This window comes from Anser cygnoides, chromosome 1 (genome assembly GCF_040182565.1).
Source record: "Anser cygnoides isolate HZ-2024a breed goose chromosome 1, Taihu_goose_T2T_genome, whole genome shotgun sequence".
NCBI lineage: Eukaryota > Metazoa > Chordata > Aves > Anseriformes > Anatidae > Anser > Anser cygnoides.
In genome coordinates, this window is record NC_089873.1 from 60,600,913 (window position 1) to 60,616,468 (window position 15,556).

A 15,556-nucleotide genomic window follows, 5' to 3' on the forward strand; every position below is an offset into this window, starting at 1 on the left:
AAATTAAAAGAGCAAACAATGATGACTCCATTTTAGAGCAAAAGATATTAATGATAACACAAGGTCTAATTTCCATATTGTCTTACCACGTAAAAACCTCTTCACACAGCTGCAGACTTCATTCCAGTTAGGACTACTGTTTGGCCAAGAGGGAGGGGTGGTTTTGGTAAGCACTGAATGGGACAGGGTATTTACACTAGGAGTGGACCAAGTCCACCTCTGATTAACTCCTTGCAGTGTGTTGGACAGGGTTGGAATTGTAGCGTCCATGTGCCCTTGCATGGAAATGCAGTTAGGTTTGGCTCATAAGGTGAATGGTCATGTCTGACTACTGAACATAAAAATATTCTGCCTTATCCATACCTGCACTCTTCTTCACTTCCCTGCGCATGCGCTTCAGACGCTTTAACATGCCTCTCAGGTCAGTGATACCATACTGAAAAGCAATCTTCTCATATTCACTGGGATTAGCGTTCTTCAGGAGCTCCCACACATCTACCTCAGGTTCTTCTTCTTGCTGTTTAACCTCCCTAACAGTAGCAAAATAAAATTACGGGAGAAGAGTTAGCAAGGCCTTATCATACCAGGAAAAGGGTGGAACTGAATCCATGGTGAGGTTAGAAATGTTTTGATGAAAATTTGAAGGTCACCATCATTTATTTTTTTTTTCATTTTGACATCAAGTCTTCCATACACCTGTAAGTAAGTGAATTCAAGCCCTAGGTCCACTCAGTACGAGTGGATTAGTTCAGAATGACGCTCACAACTTAGTTTACGTTCTCCATGGCAGAATTTGGGTGTATGTTTTACTTTGTCCTTTTTTGATGTAATCAGCTATTAGAAATGTTATATTTCTTCATTATAAAATGAAACAGTTGGAAAATGTAGTACTATAACAGAATATGTGCTAATCCTGTTTAAATCACTGGAATCGGGAAATTTATGATGGCACCACTGAGATCTAAGTCTAATCCTTACATTTCATAATTATACAAAAGTGCTTTCAAACTCAGTCACTGTAACTGTCGCAGGTGGTGACCTATGAAATGACATATTGAAATCTAAGGGAATCTGGGTCTGTTTATAGTTACACCAGTGCTTCTCAGAATCACTTGAAATTTGGCATATGGATAGGAACTAGAGATTCCCACACCAGCTTGGAGTTGCAAGATGGATCTGATGGCTTCCATGTTTATCTCAGTCTTAAGAATGGGAAATGTTTTTAGAGGCCTGTGCTTTACGATTCAATAGCATATTTACTATCTTCAACTCCAAGCTAAGAAAAACAACAGAGAAAAGTAACACTGGCAACCATTAGATGAGAGAAAATGGAAGCATCCTAAACAAAATGGCAATTTTTGAGAATGAGAGCTTAGCTCAAATTGAACTGCTATAACAAACCAGGAAATGAAGAAGAAATGTAGACCTTTTTTTCCTGTGAGTTCATTAGACTCAGACCCGGATCATTCTGCCTTGATCAAGCCAGTCTAATGAAATCAGTTCTTTTGAGAACAGAATGAGAAAATAAACATTTGAGAAGCAAAAAAAGACTGAGCTTTGCAGTGACACACTGTTAGAATTGAGTGTGATCAAGTCAGAGAATTTTGTTTAACAAGAATACAAAAAAAGCACTGGGGATCCCCGCATGGTTGGATGAGTAACTATGGGAAACCACTTTTCTGTTTAATCCATGAGATTTATTAATTTTCCTAATATGCCAGTATTATTTTAAAAAGGAATAAAAGCCTTCTTTCTGAGGAGTCTTTGAAATACAATGTTAGATTAGAATAATTCTTAGAAAATCTCTGGTATCCAACTTTATATTTTGTTCTTTTTACTTTTTTCTATGCTCAGGATTTCTGGAGAGTGACTATGTACTGCGAACGCTGGCATTTTGGTGAGATTCCTGCTGCATGGCGGCAAGTCAAGATCAGCTTGCAAACATATGTAAAAGCTGACACACTCAACTGGGGTGGCATTCTCCTCTCCCAGGGCTGGCTGCTTGCCATGCAACTCCTGTTGGTGCTAAGAGGAATTGTGCTCTGTGGGTATTGTGACAATGTACCCCTTTAGATCAGGCAGTAGTTGAGAATGAGGATCAGTTAGAGTATCCTGATTTTCAACGAGTTGAAGTAATTTGTTCCAGGCTCTTTATTTTTATTTTTTTCCCTCTTAAGTAATGGGAGAACAAATTTTGTCACAGAGCAAACCAACTTTGTTCTGAGACCATAATAGTTTCTGCTGTGGGTAGTGGGCAAACAATGCTACACATTTTCTAAGCAGATTGGTCTCTCCACAAAATCGCTTTTAGACCTTTTCCCTGAAAATGTGCATTTTGCTGAAAGATATACTTATTAAAAATGCACCTAAATGTTTGAGTGTTTTTGAGATTTTGTGCCTTTTGGAATTTCATGCTGTTACTGATTCATTGCATTGATGAAGCATAACCAGTCACAGACTTGCTTACTGAGATAAAAACTGGTTTGTCTTCCTGCAAGGCCAGCATGAAATTAGAAAGTAGGCAGTATGTAGAGTCTGTGCATTTAGGTTTTTGTTTGTTTGTTTTTAAATGAACAAACGTGTTTTCACTATTATACATGACAGGTGAAAAGTTCTAGCTCTCTTCTTGGTAGTATGACCATACAAATGAGTAGGAGTGGACCTGCAACGCTGCCTTTTGAAACGCTGAAATGAAAACATTTATTTTTATAATTGAAATGGCTACTAATATCCACACTGTGGATTAAGCAGCAGCCTTACCATTTAATTAAGCTCATAAGTATGAGGTTGCATTTCAGTGCTTGAAGCAAGGAGGTGAGACACTGCTTTCACCACAATTAAATGGTGTTTATAAAGTAAAAGTTTGCTTTGCCCATTAACCACATGATATTTATACTACATTTATATGGCTATACAGTATTTATCTTATAAAACATGTGAGTTACTTTTTAGTGAAATGATAACAAGTATTTTTCACATTTCTCTTTCCACGAAAACACCAAGACCTCTTACATGCACCTCACATTGTTAGTAAAACACCCCCCAGGCAGTCATGAGAACTCTTACGGTAAGTTGTATTAGTATGACAAAAAGTCAAACTGAAGATCCTAATAAGGGATGAGAAGATTAAAAAAACCAAAGACCTGGTATATTTGAATTGGTTCACGTAATTCTTTCGCTTCCTACATTTATCTTCAGCCTTCCTGTTTTCACTTCAGTCTTGCTTTAGTTGCCAAAATACTCTTCTCCCCATCATAGTCCATGATCCTATTGTGAACTTTTAAATGTAATTAATACCGTATATTGGGTTTTTCTCTTTCAGAGTAAGTGGTAGATAAAATAAAGAATGCGGTTCGTTTCCCAGATCTCTGTGGTCAGTTACCATTGATTTCCATGGCATATACATTTTTTTTTTTTGATAAATTAAAAAAACAAACAAAGAGGAGCTGACTAACTGGTGCAGATGAAGGTTGGGTAAGGTCAATTCTTCCTTTCCTGGAAGTTTCTTAATCTGTTAAAAGACTAACCTGGGTTTAAAGTCTGAAATAGCTAACAGCATAGCTACTATATCACCAGATTTTCAAGGTGAACCAGAGACACAGGCCCAGGTTTTTCTCCATCACAGTATTTAAGGTGAATAAACCACCATTGAATATTAGTGTGTACTTGTTGAAACAGAAAGCTACAAAGAATACCAGTCTCTATGATTTGAAAGCATAATATGATTTTTTGTATTGCAATGCTTATGAAATCAAATTAAGATGTGCCCAAAGAGGTAAATTCAACCCTTGCAGCTCTTTGCTCTTGCAACAGACCCAATTTTCTGAACTGCTCATCCCTGCATAGGAAATTCTCCCCCTCAAGCCTCCATGCAAACACAAAAGAAATAGCAAGTAGACTAAATGTTATTGATCTCTTTAGGTTGTGGCTTACTTTTTTCCCAGTACACTCAAGTCTGAGTTTTCTTTACAGCACACTTAAAGGTACAATTAACTGAATATTTGCATATTATACTATGAGAATGATAGTTAGAAACACTGAAAAAAATGAAAGGTCAGAAAAGTCTTAAAAAGTTATTAATGCTACACCTGACTCTTTCTGTGTGCGAACCTAATGGTTTGCAATCCACACCTGCTCACTGCATCACTTGGTTCTCACCTACGTTTCAGGAGACCACTAAAGTCAAGTTCTCCTGCATCGTCTTGTCCATCACCGCTGTTATTAATAGAAAAAGATCAAATCTTTGTTTAATACACAAAAACTTAGACAACACACATTGCAAACTCTCTGCACATCTCTCATACTCAACACTGTCCAGACACACAGCTAATGGTATAAAATCAACACAAACTTGTATTCTTTTTCACACAAGTTATGTTACTTTAGACACTTGTGAAAAATAACACAAAGGTTTGTATTGCTTGTTATTATACTTTGATGACAAATTTTTGTAACTGCATACATAAATTTGCCAAGATTTGTGTTAGATTTCAGTAACACAAATGAACGTGAGCTAGTCAACACAACGAGCTTTGTTTTTCATTTACATCGTGTATCTGTATAAAAACAAAGGGCTTGTGCTGATCTTTTGCTATGAATGTAAAACAAAGATTTGTATTGCTGCGTGGTGCTTTTAACAATGTATGTCTGTGTCAAATACCATTTGACATTATACTTAAGACTTAACTTTCTAAATGAAGGGAGAAAGTTAAAAACAGTACATTGTATATTTTTACAGATGAAATCATATTATTATGAAGGTGCATATTTTTCTTTAATGTAACCTGAAGCAGTAAAACCTTATTATACAAATGAATATAAACAAAATAATGCCCTTAATGTTTGCAAACAGGAAAATCCTGTGAATGGTAAGTCAAACAATGCCAGTATTTTATCCATGATTTTGCATGCTAGGTATTCCTTAGAAAAACAGACAATATTCAGAGATATCCTCATCTGATTGGGCAGTAATTATTGCAGTTAAAAATTATTGCACTTTAAAAAAATTATTGCACTTTAAAAAAGATGTGCTGAAGAGAGGTGTGCACCTTTAACGTAACATCTTTTGTCTTTACTCTTTAAATCAAATCTCTCTAAATAAAAGCAGTTACTTCTCAGTCACAACTTTGCTTATACGTGTAAATTAATAAACTGCATTCATTTTCTATCTATAAAACATCTTCAGTCTGAATACTTCTGTCCTTGTATGACAATTTTCACAATAAAATATAAAGATGATTTTATTTGTTGTTTTATAACAAAGGTAACTAAGAAGGAAATAAAACTTCAGACACAATACCTTACAGCCTGTGCATATATTATTTTTTTTATATTTTCTGCATATTTCATGTATATTTATATATTTATATTTATATATATTATTTCTAGTTTTTCTCTAAAGATGGCCTTATGACTTTTTTACTGTAGGATAAGATAAGGCCAGCTCCTGTCTTCTTGAAATCAGTGTCCTTTTCGTCTCTGCTTTTGATCAGTATAGGATTGGGACCAGGGTCTTTCATGTCATAGCTGACAATTTTCAGGAATGTGGTGAAATATTTTAGTGAATGAAAATATGTTTTTAAAAACCTCTGAAGAATCAGATATTGAATTGCCTTAAATATTGCACCTTCCCTTAAAGCAATGGCATTGTAGTTTTACAGAAGAGTACTGTCTGTGTTGTAGCTATTTCATTCTTAACCACTAACAAATACCTTAAGCTCCATTTTTTAAATTTTTATTTCCAAAACCAGTGCGAAGTTACTTGATACAACTGCCTGCCAAGATTGATGCAAGTTCTGTACACGCTACCAGCATCCATTACTGAGGAGTTTCATGGGATCAGCGGTTGTTACCTTCTTTTGAAAGCAGATCTGATGTCAATGGATGGAGCAGCTTGAGAAGATTCTGTGAAGTAACAGTAATACAGGAATTAATAATGTAATTTGAAATTGATGTAGTTTATGTAATCAATGCGATTTGGCATGTGAAATTTGTTCTGTTTCCAGCTAAATGATCACAGTTTGTGTACCTTTGACATAAGTTCTGATAGATGTGAAGCTGCTCAGTGATAAGCCAAGTTTACTTAATGAATTTCCCTGACCTACTTCTTGCAGTTCTGCATAGGAGATCCGTCTCAGCGGTGTTTCTCTCACAACCCCTTCCTGCCTGTACACAGGCTTTGGCCTTTTTCTTCCCATTCCCTACCCTTTCTCTCCCACTTGCATCTCTCACTTTCTCAATATGCCGAGCCTCAGAGGAAAAGGGCAGTCTTCTCATGGCTACAGGCCCATGCTGACTCTTGGCTTTGTGTGAATTACTCCTCTGTGCCAGTCTTAATCGGATTAAGAGGTTCTGATCCACAGCAAGTGCTTGGATGCAGCCACACGGGCTCCTGGCTAGCAGACCTCTGAGTACACAGGCCTTCCTGTGCCCCTTGGGCTGTCAGTCAGCCATTAAACATCCCCTTCACTGTGGCCTACTTGCCCTGACTGGTGAAAAAACAACCCAGTCTGGGCCGTTTTGTGGGCGTGTTTTACTCAGGTGAACAACTATTTGGTTTGCTGGCTGCTGTCCCTGGAATTTCGGAGGACAATCTGTCTTTCTCAGGCTGATCGTGCAGGTATGCGTGCAGTGTTGTGCTGGCAGAAGTGCTCTCAAAGGAAAAGATAAGACTGCGGGTTAATGTTTGCCAGTCAGACCTATTAGAATGCAGAAACAGGCAAAGATATAAATCTCCAGTGCTCTTCTTGTTGGGCTATTCATTGTTTTCACGTGGTGTAGAAGAAATCTGGCTTTCTGAGGTATGATCACACCATGCCTGAGCAGGGTGTGAGCACTGGAGAGCGGTGCCCTCTACACCTCCCACTCCTCAGAGGCTGCCAGACAAAACCTCACTCTCTGAATAGCCCTAGGCCTGGTTCTCTGTCTTGTGTGTTGCAGCCTGATTTGAATTCAATGGGAGTTTAATCTGCCAGCTTTTCTAATTTTTGGATCAAACCTAAATGTCCCGCAGAGTATTTATCCCAATGTTTATATACGAAATCACAGATGCTTAATTCTCTGCCATCTATGATAAGGTTCTGAACAAAATGATGTGGTATTTCAGGTAAATATACATCTATATTTATAAAGCTTTACAGATGCAAGTGGAATCTTACCAGTGACTTCAAGGTCAAAAGAGCAACTGTCAAACTTGTCCTTGTAAGATACTTCACAGCGATAGTTCCCTGCGTAGTTTTCCTTAGCTTGAATGATATGCATCTCAAATGTGTGAATCTAAAAATCAAACATAATTGTTTATTAATATGGGGGATACACTTGCATAAAGCAGAAGTTAAAAGTTTTGTTTTCCAGACCTAAACCAGTATGGTGAGGCCAGGGTTAGAATCCGCTTCTCTTGAAATTCTGCCTATTGTCTAAAACTGATCTTTAAGCTCTCTGGAGCTTTGTCCCTGTGAAAAGGAAAAACAGGCACACCTTAGTATGACGCTCAAATGACTCCTTCAGCTGTAGGTGCTTCCCCGCTTTGCTGGCCAGGTCCATCCATTTTCCTTTAAACCACTTAACATTTGGCTTTCGGAGAAGATCTTTGGCTTCTACTTTGGCTATAAATGTAATATTCCCACCTTTCAAAAAAAAAAAAAAAAAAGACAATAATTGAGGACCACGATAGCTCAGTCACAGTTGTACAAGTTTCATTTACAACGGCTCCTTCCAGTCTCCATGTGTTAGCACTACCATGACAGTAAGAATCAGAGGGGGTGACAGAGGCTATGAGAATATACACTGCAGAGTGTTACAAAGATTAATTATTTGGGGTCTGGAAGCCTTCTACCCGTGACAATGTGGAGCTTGAGCCAAACTAAGAAGCAGGAAAAATTAGCTGAGGCAAAACTCCATGTTGTCATGGGCGAATTGTTCCCAATACTTGCATTTCCTTGCTTAAAATAAACATGCACGTTCCTAGGCTGCTAGGCAGTTGTAACATAAATAAACTCCAGTCTGGAAAAGAAAGTCTGGAGCTCTTCATCTATTTCTATCATTAATTCTGGAAGGTGAAAAGGGAAGGAAAAGATTCTTCTGTAAACAGTAATTTGGGAATTTCCATCCTAACATTCAGGGGTTCCAGAGAAGAATACAGCTAATTCTTTATATTTATTTTCCAAATAAATCTGCTCAAAATTCTCTTTTTCTTCTCAGAAACTGAGAAAAATAGTAGGAGTGTGTAAGAAAAACCCATCTGCCTACCTACTAGTGTATCTCTGTACATAACAGACATTTTAAGTAACCTGTACTGAACTTGGCACCACTGCTGCTATGCTGCTACACTGCTTACATTGACATGTTAGTATGGCTCAGAAGTGCAGTTTGAACCTCCTTGCTCTCCCCATTTACTGTGGTCTGGCTTACTTCACAGAAGGGTCGCGGACTGCTTGCAGTGAATTCCTCTGGCATGAAATTAAAACCAAAGACGTGCTCTGAGAGTTTACTTCCTGTGCTCCAACTGCTAGAAGGTATTTAGACCAGTAGACTAGAGATAATCCAGAGCAAATCCCCCAGAATGGTTATATTAGGGGCGACAGTTCCACTCGGCCAGCCTCCTTACAAATTTGCTCCTATTAATCAGCTCAATCTACTTGCTGATTTACATGCAGCTGCAGTGCATAAAAGTTGACCTGTGGATCTTTAGGCTACTCCGCAGGCCTCTGTGTAGATGAGATCTTCCTGACGTATCAATAACGTTCCAACCCAACAGCATCATAGTAATCAGCTCTCTTCTCCAGAAACTGTAACTCCTAGCCATTGTGCCCAGTAAATTATTTAAGTTAGTTTTGAATTCTATTTATTTATTTATTTTTTTTGCTTTTCTTTTTAAATTCTGTTTTGCCTTCAAAGAGTGGACTTCACATTCAACTAAAATCAGTGGAAGTATTTGTAGCTGGGGCAGAAACTTGAATGCTTTATGAAATGCACATACTTCTTTTCAGTCTCTGTCTCTGTCTCTCAGGAAGTGGCTTTTAATTTTGTTTCCAAGCACTTACCAACACTGACTGAACCACTCTGAGGTTTTTCGACGAATAAGGTGGATCTCTGGGAGTCATCACGTTTTTCTGTCTCCTCTGGAGCTCCGTCTCCAATTGACCATACTGAGATGCAAGGAGAGAGGGAAATATCAATTATCTGAGCATGTTTTACTCCCTCCATAATACACTTACCTGAACTCACTAAACTGTCTAACCCTATTACCTCTTTCTTCAGATGTCCTGAAAAATATGTAAGTTTTTGTTCACACTGACATCCATGGATTGGCTGTCACATTGTGTACAGTTCCTGAAAGAATGCTACCTCTGTGGTGACAGAAAATGAAACTCGTACGGAAGAAGAGAGAGCAACCTGATCAGCCAGGGCGGGTACTGGGCAACTTGAATGGCACCAGCATTCAACCATGAGTGCTTTACAGAGGCAATACACAAAGGTCAGCTTTTTGTTTTTCAGAAGGGAAACCAGAGATGGAGGTTCTGAAAACACAAACAGCTATAACCACACACAAAACACAGATGATGCATCGTTTCTGTGTGTCTCCCAAACTCAAACTCAGTTGATTGTACAAGCTAGTTTGTCCTTTTTGCTTCCAAAATAGGCCACTGATGAAGCTTAATTTTGAGCTTTGTTCTCTTCTACCATGATAGAAACAAAGAGTTTGGGAATTGATCATTACAGAGAAATAGTTCATCAGATGCAAATGATTCCATCACATGTTCAGGCACAGCATCTTCTCTTCTAGAAACAGATTTTGGAACTGAAAAGGAGCAATGGTAGTGAGAGAAGAAGCAAGTGAGCAACGTTCCCAAGGCAGAAAACTGTGCCAGCACAGCTGTGTGTTCCTGGTGTTTCTGCTTATCTGAATATCCAGGGCTTTGTGTTGTGCGGTTATTTCTTGCATGCAAAAGCATGCTTAAAGCTAATTCCTAACAGAAAAGGCAGGGAGAGCAAGATAGTGACTGTCTCTACCAAGAGAGGGTACCTGTCTACCGAAAGGCAAAGTATGTCTCATTCCAAGAAAGAACTTGTCACATCTCTTTTCTTTTGAGGAGCTCTGGTCAGTTCATAGGTAAAACTGAGTAAAGCCAGTGCTACCCTGGCAGTACTGAAGAGCAGGGCAAATGTGGAAATGTTCAGCTATACCAAACAAAGCAGGCCACGTCTTTCAAACCAGAGCTGCATCTCTTGCTCCCAAGGGACTTCTAGTTTTTTCTGAATCAAAGATAGCTTTCTGTAGTTTATCCAATGCTCTTTTGATTTTGGTTTTGTAACTACTACAAATGATGAGCCAATTGAACAACTTTTTTCATCTTCTCAAGCCATGTTCTGAAATTTAAAGATCCTTTCCCTGCTCAGTATTTTCTATTGAAACTAGTTTGCTAGAAGTCAAAATTGTCTTTCTATCTCATAGAGATTAATACTATGGGAACCTTTTCAACTCATGAAAATTGCTATTGCAATGACAACCATAGAAAATGCATCTAAACTGTTTTTATTATCCTGAAGTCTATTAGAAATTTCAAAAAGACATCAAAATGCTAGATAGCTCTGCTGTAACATCTTTGCCTTTAATTCTTTCAATGAATTATGTATGGTGTGCCTAATACCTCTGTATATTTCTGCTTGTACAATATTTTTCACATGTAAAGACATACATGTATATACACATGTATATACACATATATGAAGACATATGCAGACATACATGCACACAAATATATATAGATACATATCTATATATACTCTATATACTCTAGATATTTAGATTATGCTGATATAGTATACTAGTATATGGAAACACTTAAGAACAAGTGAGAGTTACTGATATGAACAGAAGGATCTAACAGTGCTTGGAACAGGAACTTGTCACGTGCAATAATGAACCTGAGACACCACAGGGTGAAATGGAAAAAAGGATATTAATAAATGGAAGAAACTTACATAGACTCATTAATTCAGTACCACATAAAATAATGCATACATATTATCATCACCTCTGGACATTAGCTTTTTCCTGTTTATTAAACAAACAGAACAAAACGTGGGTTTGACGTTGCCTCGTAGGCCTGGCATAGGCTGCTATGCCGGGTCAATAACCATGGTTGAAGTACCTGCTGCTCATTTTGTTCCAGAGGCTGCAAATCCTGAAACCACAAAACTGGGTGTAGTATGCGTTACCTGGCAGAGTAGGAAGAAAGAGGTTATGACTTTGCTAAGTTCTCCCCACCATCCTTTGAGCTGTGAGAAGAAGCCATTCTCCTACAAGTCTCCTGGGGACTGTGTATGGGATTCAGGTATGCCACTGCCACCCTGTAGGCTGAGGAAGGGAATAGTTGCATATCTATCTATATGGAAATATATATAGATAGATAGGTATGTATGTATGTGTAAAGACTGATACATGTCCTGTCTGGTGCATCAAAGCCTTCTCTCTCTCGGTTTAGCTGCTAGAAACCTATTTAAGAATCTGATATTTAAAAGCATTTGAAAAGTTAATGTGTATAAACAGTGGAATTAAAATTAAGTACTATCTTTAATAAATAACTCATTAATAATGACTTTATCATGTAAAATTTGGAGTGTTTCAACATGTTGTTCAGGAGTTCTCACCTGAATCTTTTCTTTCCGCTGGCTTAGACATCCCATCTGAAAGGGAAGAGCAATTTAGGTGACACCAGCTCAGAGATCACAGTTTAACTGACCTCAGGTCATTGGGATTTTAAGAACATTGATTCTTCATGCAAGAAGATTAGAATAAAAAATTAGGACTGTACCCATGAGGCTGAACACCAGAAAAAGGAAGTGGACAGCTTAGAAAAAAAAAAATTCAGAAATCTTTTCCCCTTTTCTCTAGAAAACCTAAATTCAGTTCAATTCCCATTCAAGATTTTATTTTTAGTGGTTCATTTTTAGAAGGTTTCAATGAAGCTGATACTTTCCTCATGATTAGGGTGGTTTTAGATAAGAGATTGTTTTATATTTTTCAATATTTTTCTGAGGGAACAGTACTCTGAATTGTTTAAATAGTCTATTTATTTATTATGTTTAAAAATTATTAATAATTGAAATTAAATGTTAGGGTTTTGTGATTTAAAACATTAGTTATATTTTTAGCTCTTACCAGTGAGCTCTGACAGTGTAAATCAATGTACTGCTAGTGACTTTCCAGATAGCATTCAGGCCATGGTTAATAATACAAAGTCTTTTGGAATGGACAAAGAAAATGTGATCATTTAAGGCAGTGAAGATGATTCAAAGTATTTTTAGTTAAAAGTTTTAACTGGCTTATTTTTTTTTTTTAAGAAAGATCAAAAGTTTTTCATTTGACACACTGCAAAGCCTTTTTAGTGTCCAAAATCTGTGTTTCATTCACAGTCTAATCTCTTTAAAAAACGTCGTTTTTCTTTAAGCAAACAATGGTGAAGTGTTGCCCATGTCACATCTACCATGAATGACCCCTGTACTGATGCTTTTCTTCTGCCAGCTACCCAAGGCATTTTATCTGCCAGCTTGGCAGTGATGGCTTGGAGTGGTAAATTAAAACTACCCATTTTGTAGGTAAGGCATACAGCCTAAGGAGCAGTGTTAGACAATTCTGTGGATAAATTTATTTTGAAATTATAAGGCAACTATTTTATTTGTAATTCTGGAATTTGGTCTCAAGATTAACCTAGAAATGCATTCTGTATTTGTCAATAGTAACAGACAAGGGGAATTGCCTTCAGAGATGTTTACTGATTTTTACCTTCCAATGGCAAAAGTTCTAACAAAAACCTCAAGACAGGACCAGAAAGAAACTTGTCTGGTATGAAGGTCCTGTACTTCAGAACATGGATTACTTTAATTTTGGGTACCGCAAAAATCTTATTCTCTAATGAGTATGTTTTGAGTTCAGTCCAAAAGTTTGGACTCTTTCTTCATTAATAGTCATGAGAAAAATCCATACATACATACACACACAAAGCACTATCACAGTCAATCCTAACCTGCTGGTGGTGTACTAACTGAAGTGTCATCTTCATCTGTGAAAAGAAATACAAATGAAAAAAAACTGCGTAAAGAAACTCAAAGCACAGGCGATCATCTGCTTTAAAACAACTATGTGAAAATGTAAAACCTGCAAAAGAAAGGGAAAAATCATAATAGTCAGGAGCACTCACAATGGAAACTTCAAACTGATGAAGAAAGCTTTGCGTAATTCAGTAGCTGAAATGGTAAACCTTGATGTTTCAAGCAAGTAAAAGAAAAATGAGATGTGAACAGTGATCTATTATTAAATCATGAGTTTATATGGAAGCTGCTGAGTGGTTCTGTTTGTTAGAGATGTAATCCACAGTAAATACATAAAAAGCCACAATGAAATCAAGGTCAATCACATATCTGACCTTCTGAGGAAGATGCCATTTCTCTGATGTCCGTGTCTGCAATTAAAATGTGCACCATATATGCATTCAGCAACATTTAAGTCAAGATATGCAACAGTTAAAAATAGTCCCCTGTGTTTATACTTAATAATTTCTTTATTGGAATACTAATATAAAATGCAAGGAATAAACAACTTGTTCCCCCCCCCCCCCCCGCATGTTATAAGATAATGCCTTAAAATAGAGACAAACTATGATCATCACACTGGATTTTCCTTTTAAGCACACTGAATGTTAACAATCATCAGGTATTAAATAACCAGAAGAAATCAAAATCCAGGCATTTAAAAACATTTAATCTCATAAAGTACAATGATATATATGTATTTATATAAACCAAAAGCCTACAAAACATGAAAATGACATTAAACCTGAAATATTGTAATCATGAGTATCAGAAATCCAGAATAAGGTAAAGACTAATTTTATAACAATCCCCTAAATCTCTTTGAATTTTAGATGTTGACAAGAAATCCCAGAGATACCAGTTTCTGATAAAAATACATGAAAGATCTTAAAAGTCAAATAATTAAAAAAAATAAAAATAAAATAAAGATATGTTTAGCAGAAAGGCTGGAATAAACTAGATATATTTAGGATCTAATATATATGTAAAGCAAAGATAACAATATGTCTTTTAAAATGTAACAAAAAATAAGCTGGAGAACATTTCAAAGTGGAGGAAAAGATAGTTGAACTAGAATAATATTAACCCACATTTTTAATTAGAATTTTTCCAGATTTGGGTTTCCAGAATCAACTTTTAACTCTGAAGTCATCTTTAAATTTGTCTTTATTTTTTCAAGGACAAATGCAATACCTATGGCAAAAACACATAAGGTTTAATTGCATTTTAAAGAATTCTGCTTGTATTAAATTTTATGCTTGATAGACCACTGAAGGTTGGTTGGTCTGATAGCCGAATTTAAATGCTTGTCCCTGTCATGTTACTCATTCCTTTTTAATGATTCATTAGACTTCTTTTAAAAATTCCCTTGGGAAGAGGATGTCAGTTGCAATAGAAGCCTTGCACATGAAGGATTAATTTGTTATCTTATAAATGTGTTTTTTAAAGAAAAAAAGAAAGAGAAAAGGGAAAGAGAAAAGGAATAGAGGAAATTAAAGGAAAAGGAAGGGAAGGGAAGGGAAGGGAAGGGAAGGGAAGGGAAGGGAAGGGAAGGGAAGGGAAGGGGGAAGGGAAGGGAAGGGAAGGGAAGGGAAGGGAAGGGAAGGGAAGGGGAAGGGAAGGGAAGGGAAGGGAAGGGAAGGGAAGGGAAGGGAAGGGAAGGGGGGAAGGGGAAGGGGAAGGGGAAGGGGAAGGGGAAGGGGAAGGGGAAGGGGAAGGGGAAGGGGAAGGGGAAGGGGAAGGGGAAGGGGAAGGGGAAGGGGAAGGGGAAGGGGAAGGGGAAGGAAAAGCATACATTAAGTGGAAAAGTTCTCACCACCTGAATCTTCCATTGGCGTCAGCAGACATTGAAGATACTCATTTTCAATGAAAGCAAAGTAATGACAAAGTCATGTCAGATTTTTTAACATATTGTGCTAGCAATTAAATTAATGCAAGGCTAAGTAATTCCACTGCAAATGTGTCTGTGGAATTTTAGACCTACTTTCCCTTGATTTGAAATCTGTTACACAAAAATGGAAGCTGAGATTCTGCCATCAGTCACATTGTTGAGAAATTTAATGTTTTTCAGAAGTGGCAAAATCATTCTAAGCTCTTATTTTACTTTTTATTATTATTATTGTTGTTGTTGTTATTATTATTATTTTAACCATTAAAAAGAATACTTGAAAACCATGTGTCAATGTCAAAAGTCTGGTCCCACATAACTGAACATGTGAATTTTGAAATTTTCTCCACTTGAGCATCATCTCAAACTTGATTTAATTGGTAAACAGACATGGTGAACTTATTGATCTTTCTTTAGTGTTCCCTTGGTGTCACTCACTGATGACCAAGGGAGCTGGCATGAGAGATACGGCAGGAATATGTAAGCAGGAGTTCTGCCCAGGGCAGAGACACTGTTTGCAGCTGCAGTTGACTTTAGAGCACCTTAAATTTTTTTTTTGTATTACTGCACATTGGA

At 37.1% G+C, this 15,556-nt stretch overlaps 1 protein-coding gene across 5 annotated transcripts in view; it reads right to left on the bottom strand.

Moving 5' to 3' along the window:
* MYBPC1 (myosin binding protein C1) overlaps nt 1-15,556 on the bottom strand; it is an 81,693-nt gene that overhangs the window by 37,205 nt on the left and 28,932 nt on the right. For 4 of the 5 annotated variants that reach the window (XM_066997542.1, XM_066997549.1, XM_066997534.1 and 1 more), the window contains exons 4-11: nt 13,029-13,064; nt 11,653-11,688; nt 9,042-9,146; nt 7,477-7,625; nt 7,158-7,275; nt 5,853-5,904; nt 4,159-4,215; nt 364-530 (exon numbers count right to left, since the gene is read on the bottom strand). In XM_066997542.1, the coding sequence (XP_066853643.1) occupies nt 364-530; nt 4,159-4,215; nt 5,853-5,904; nt 7,158-7,275; nt 7,477-7,625; nt 9,042-9,146; nt 11,653-11,688; nt 13,029-13,064 (720 nt within the window). The remainder of the gene's footprint in view (nt 1-363; nt 531-4,158; nt 4,216-5,852; nt 5,905-7,157; nt 7,276-7,476; nt 7,626-9,041; nt 9,147-11,652; nt 11,689-13,028; nt 13,065-15,556) is intronic. The other variant, XM_066997552.1, reaches the window with a different exon arrangement.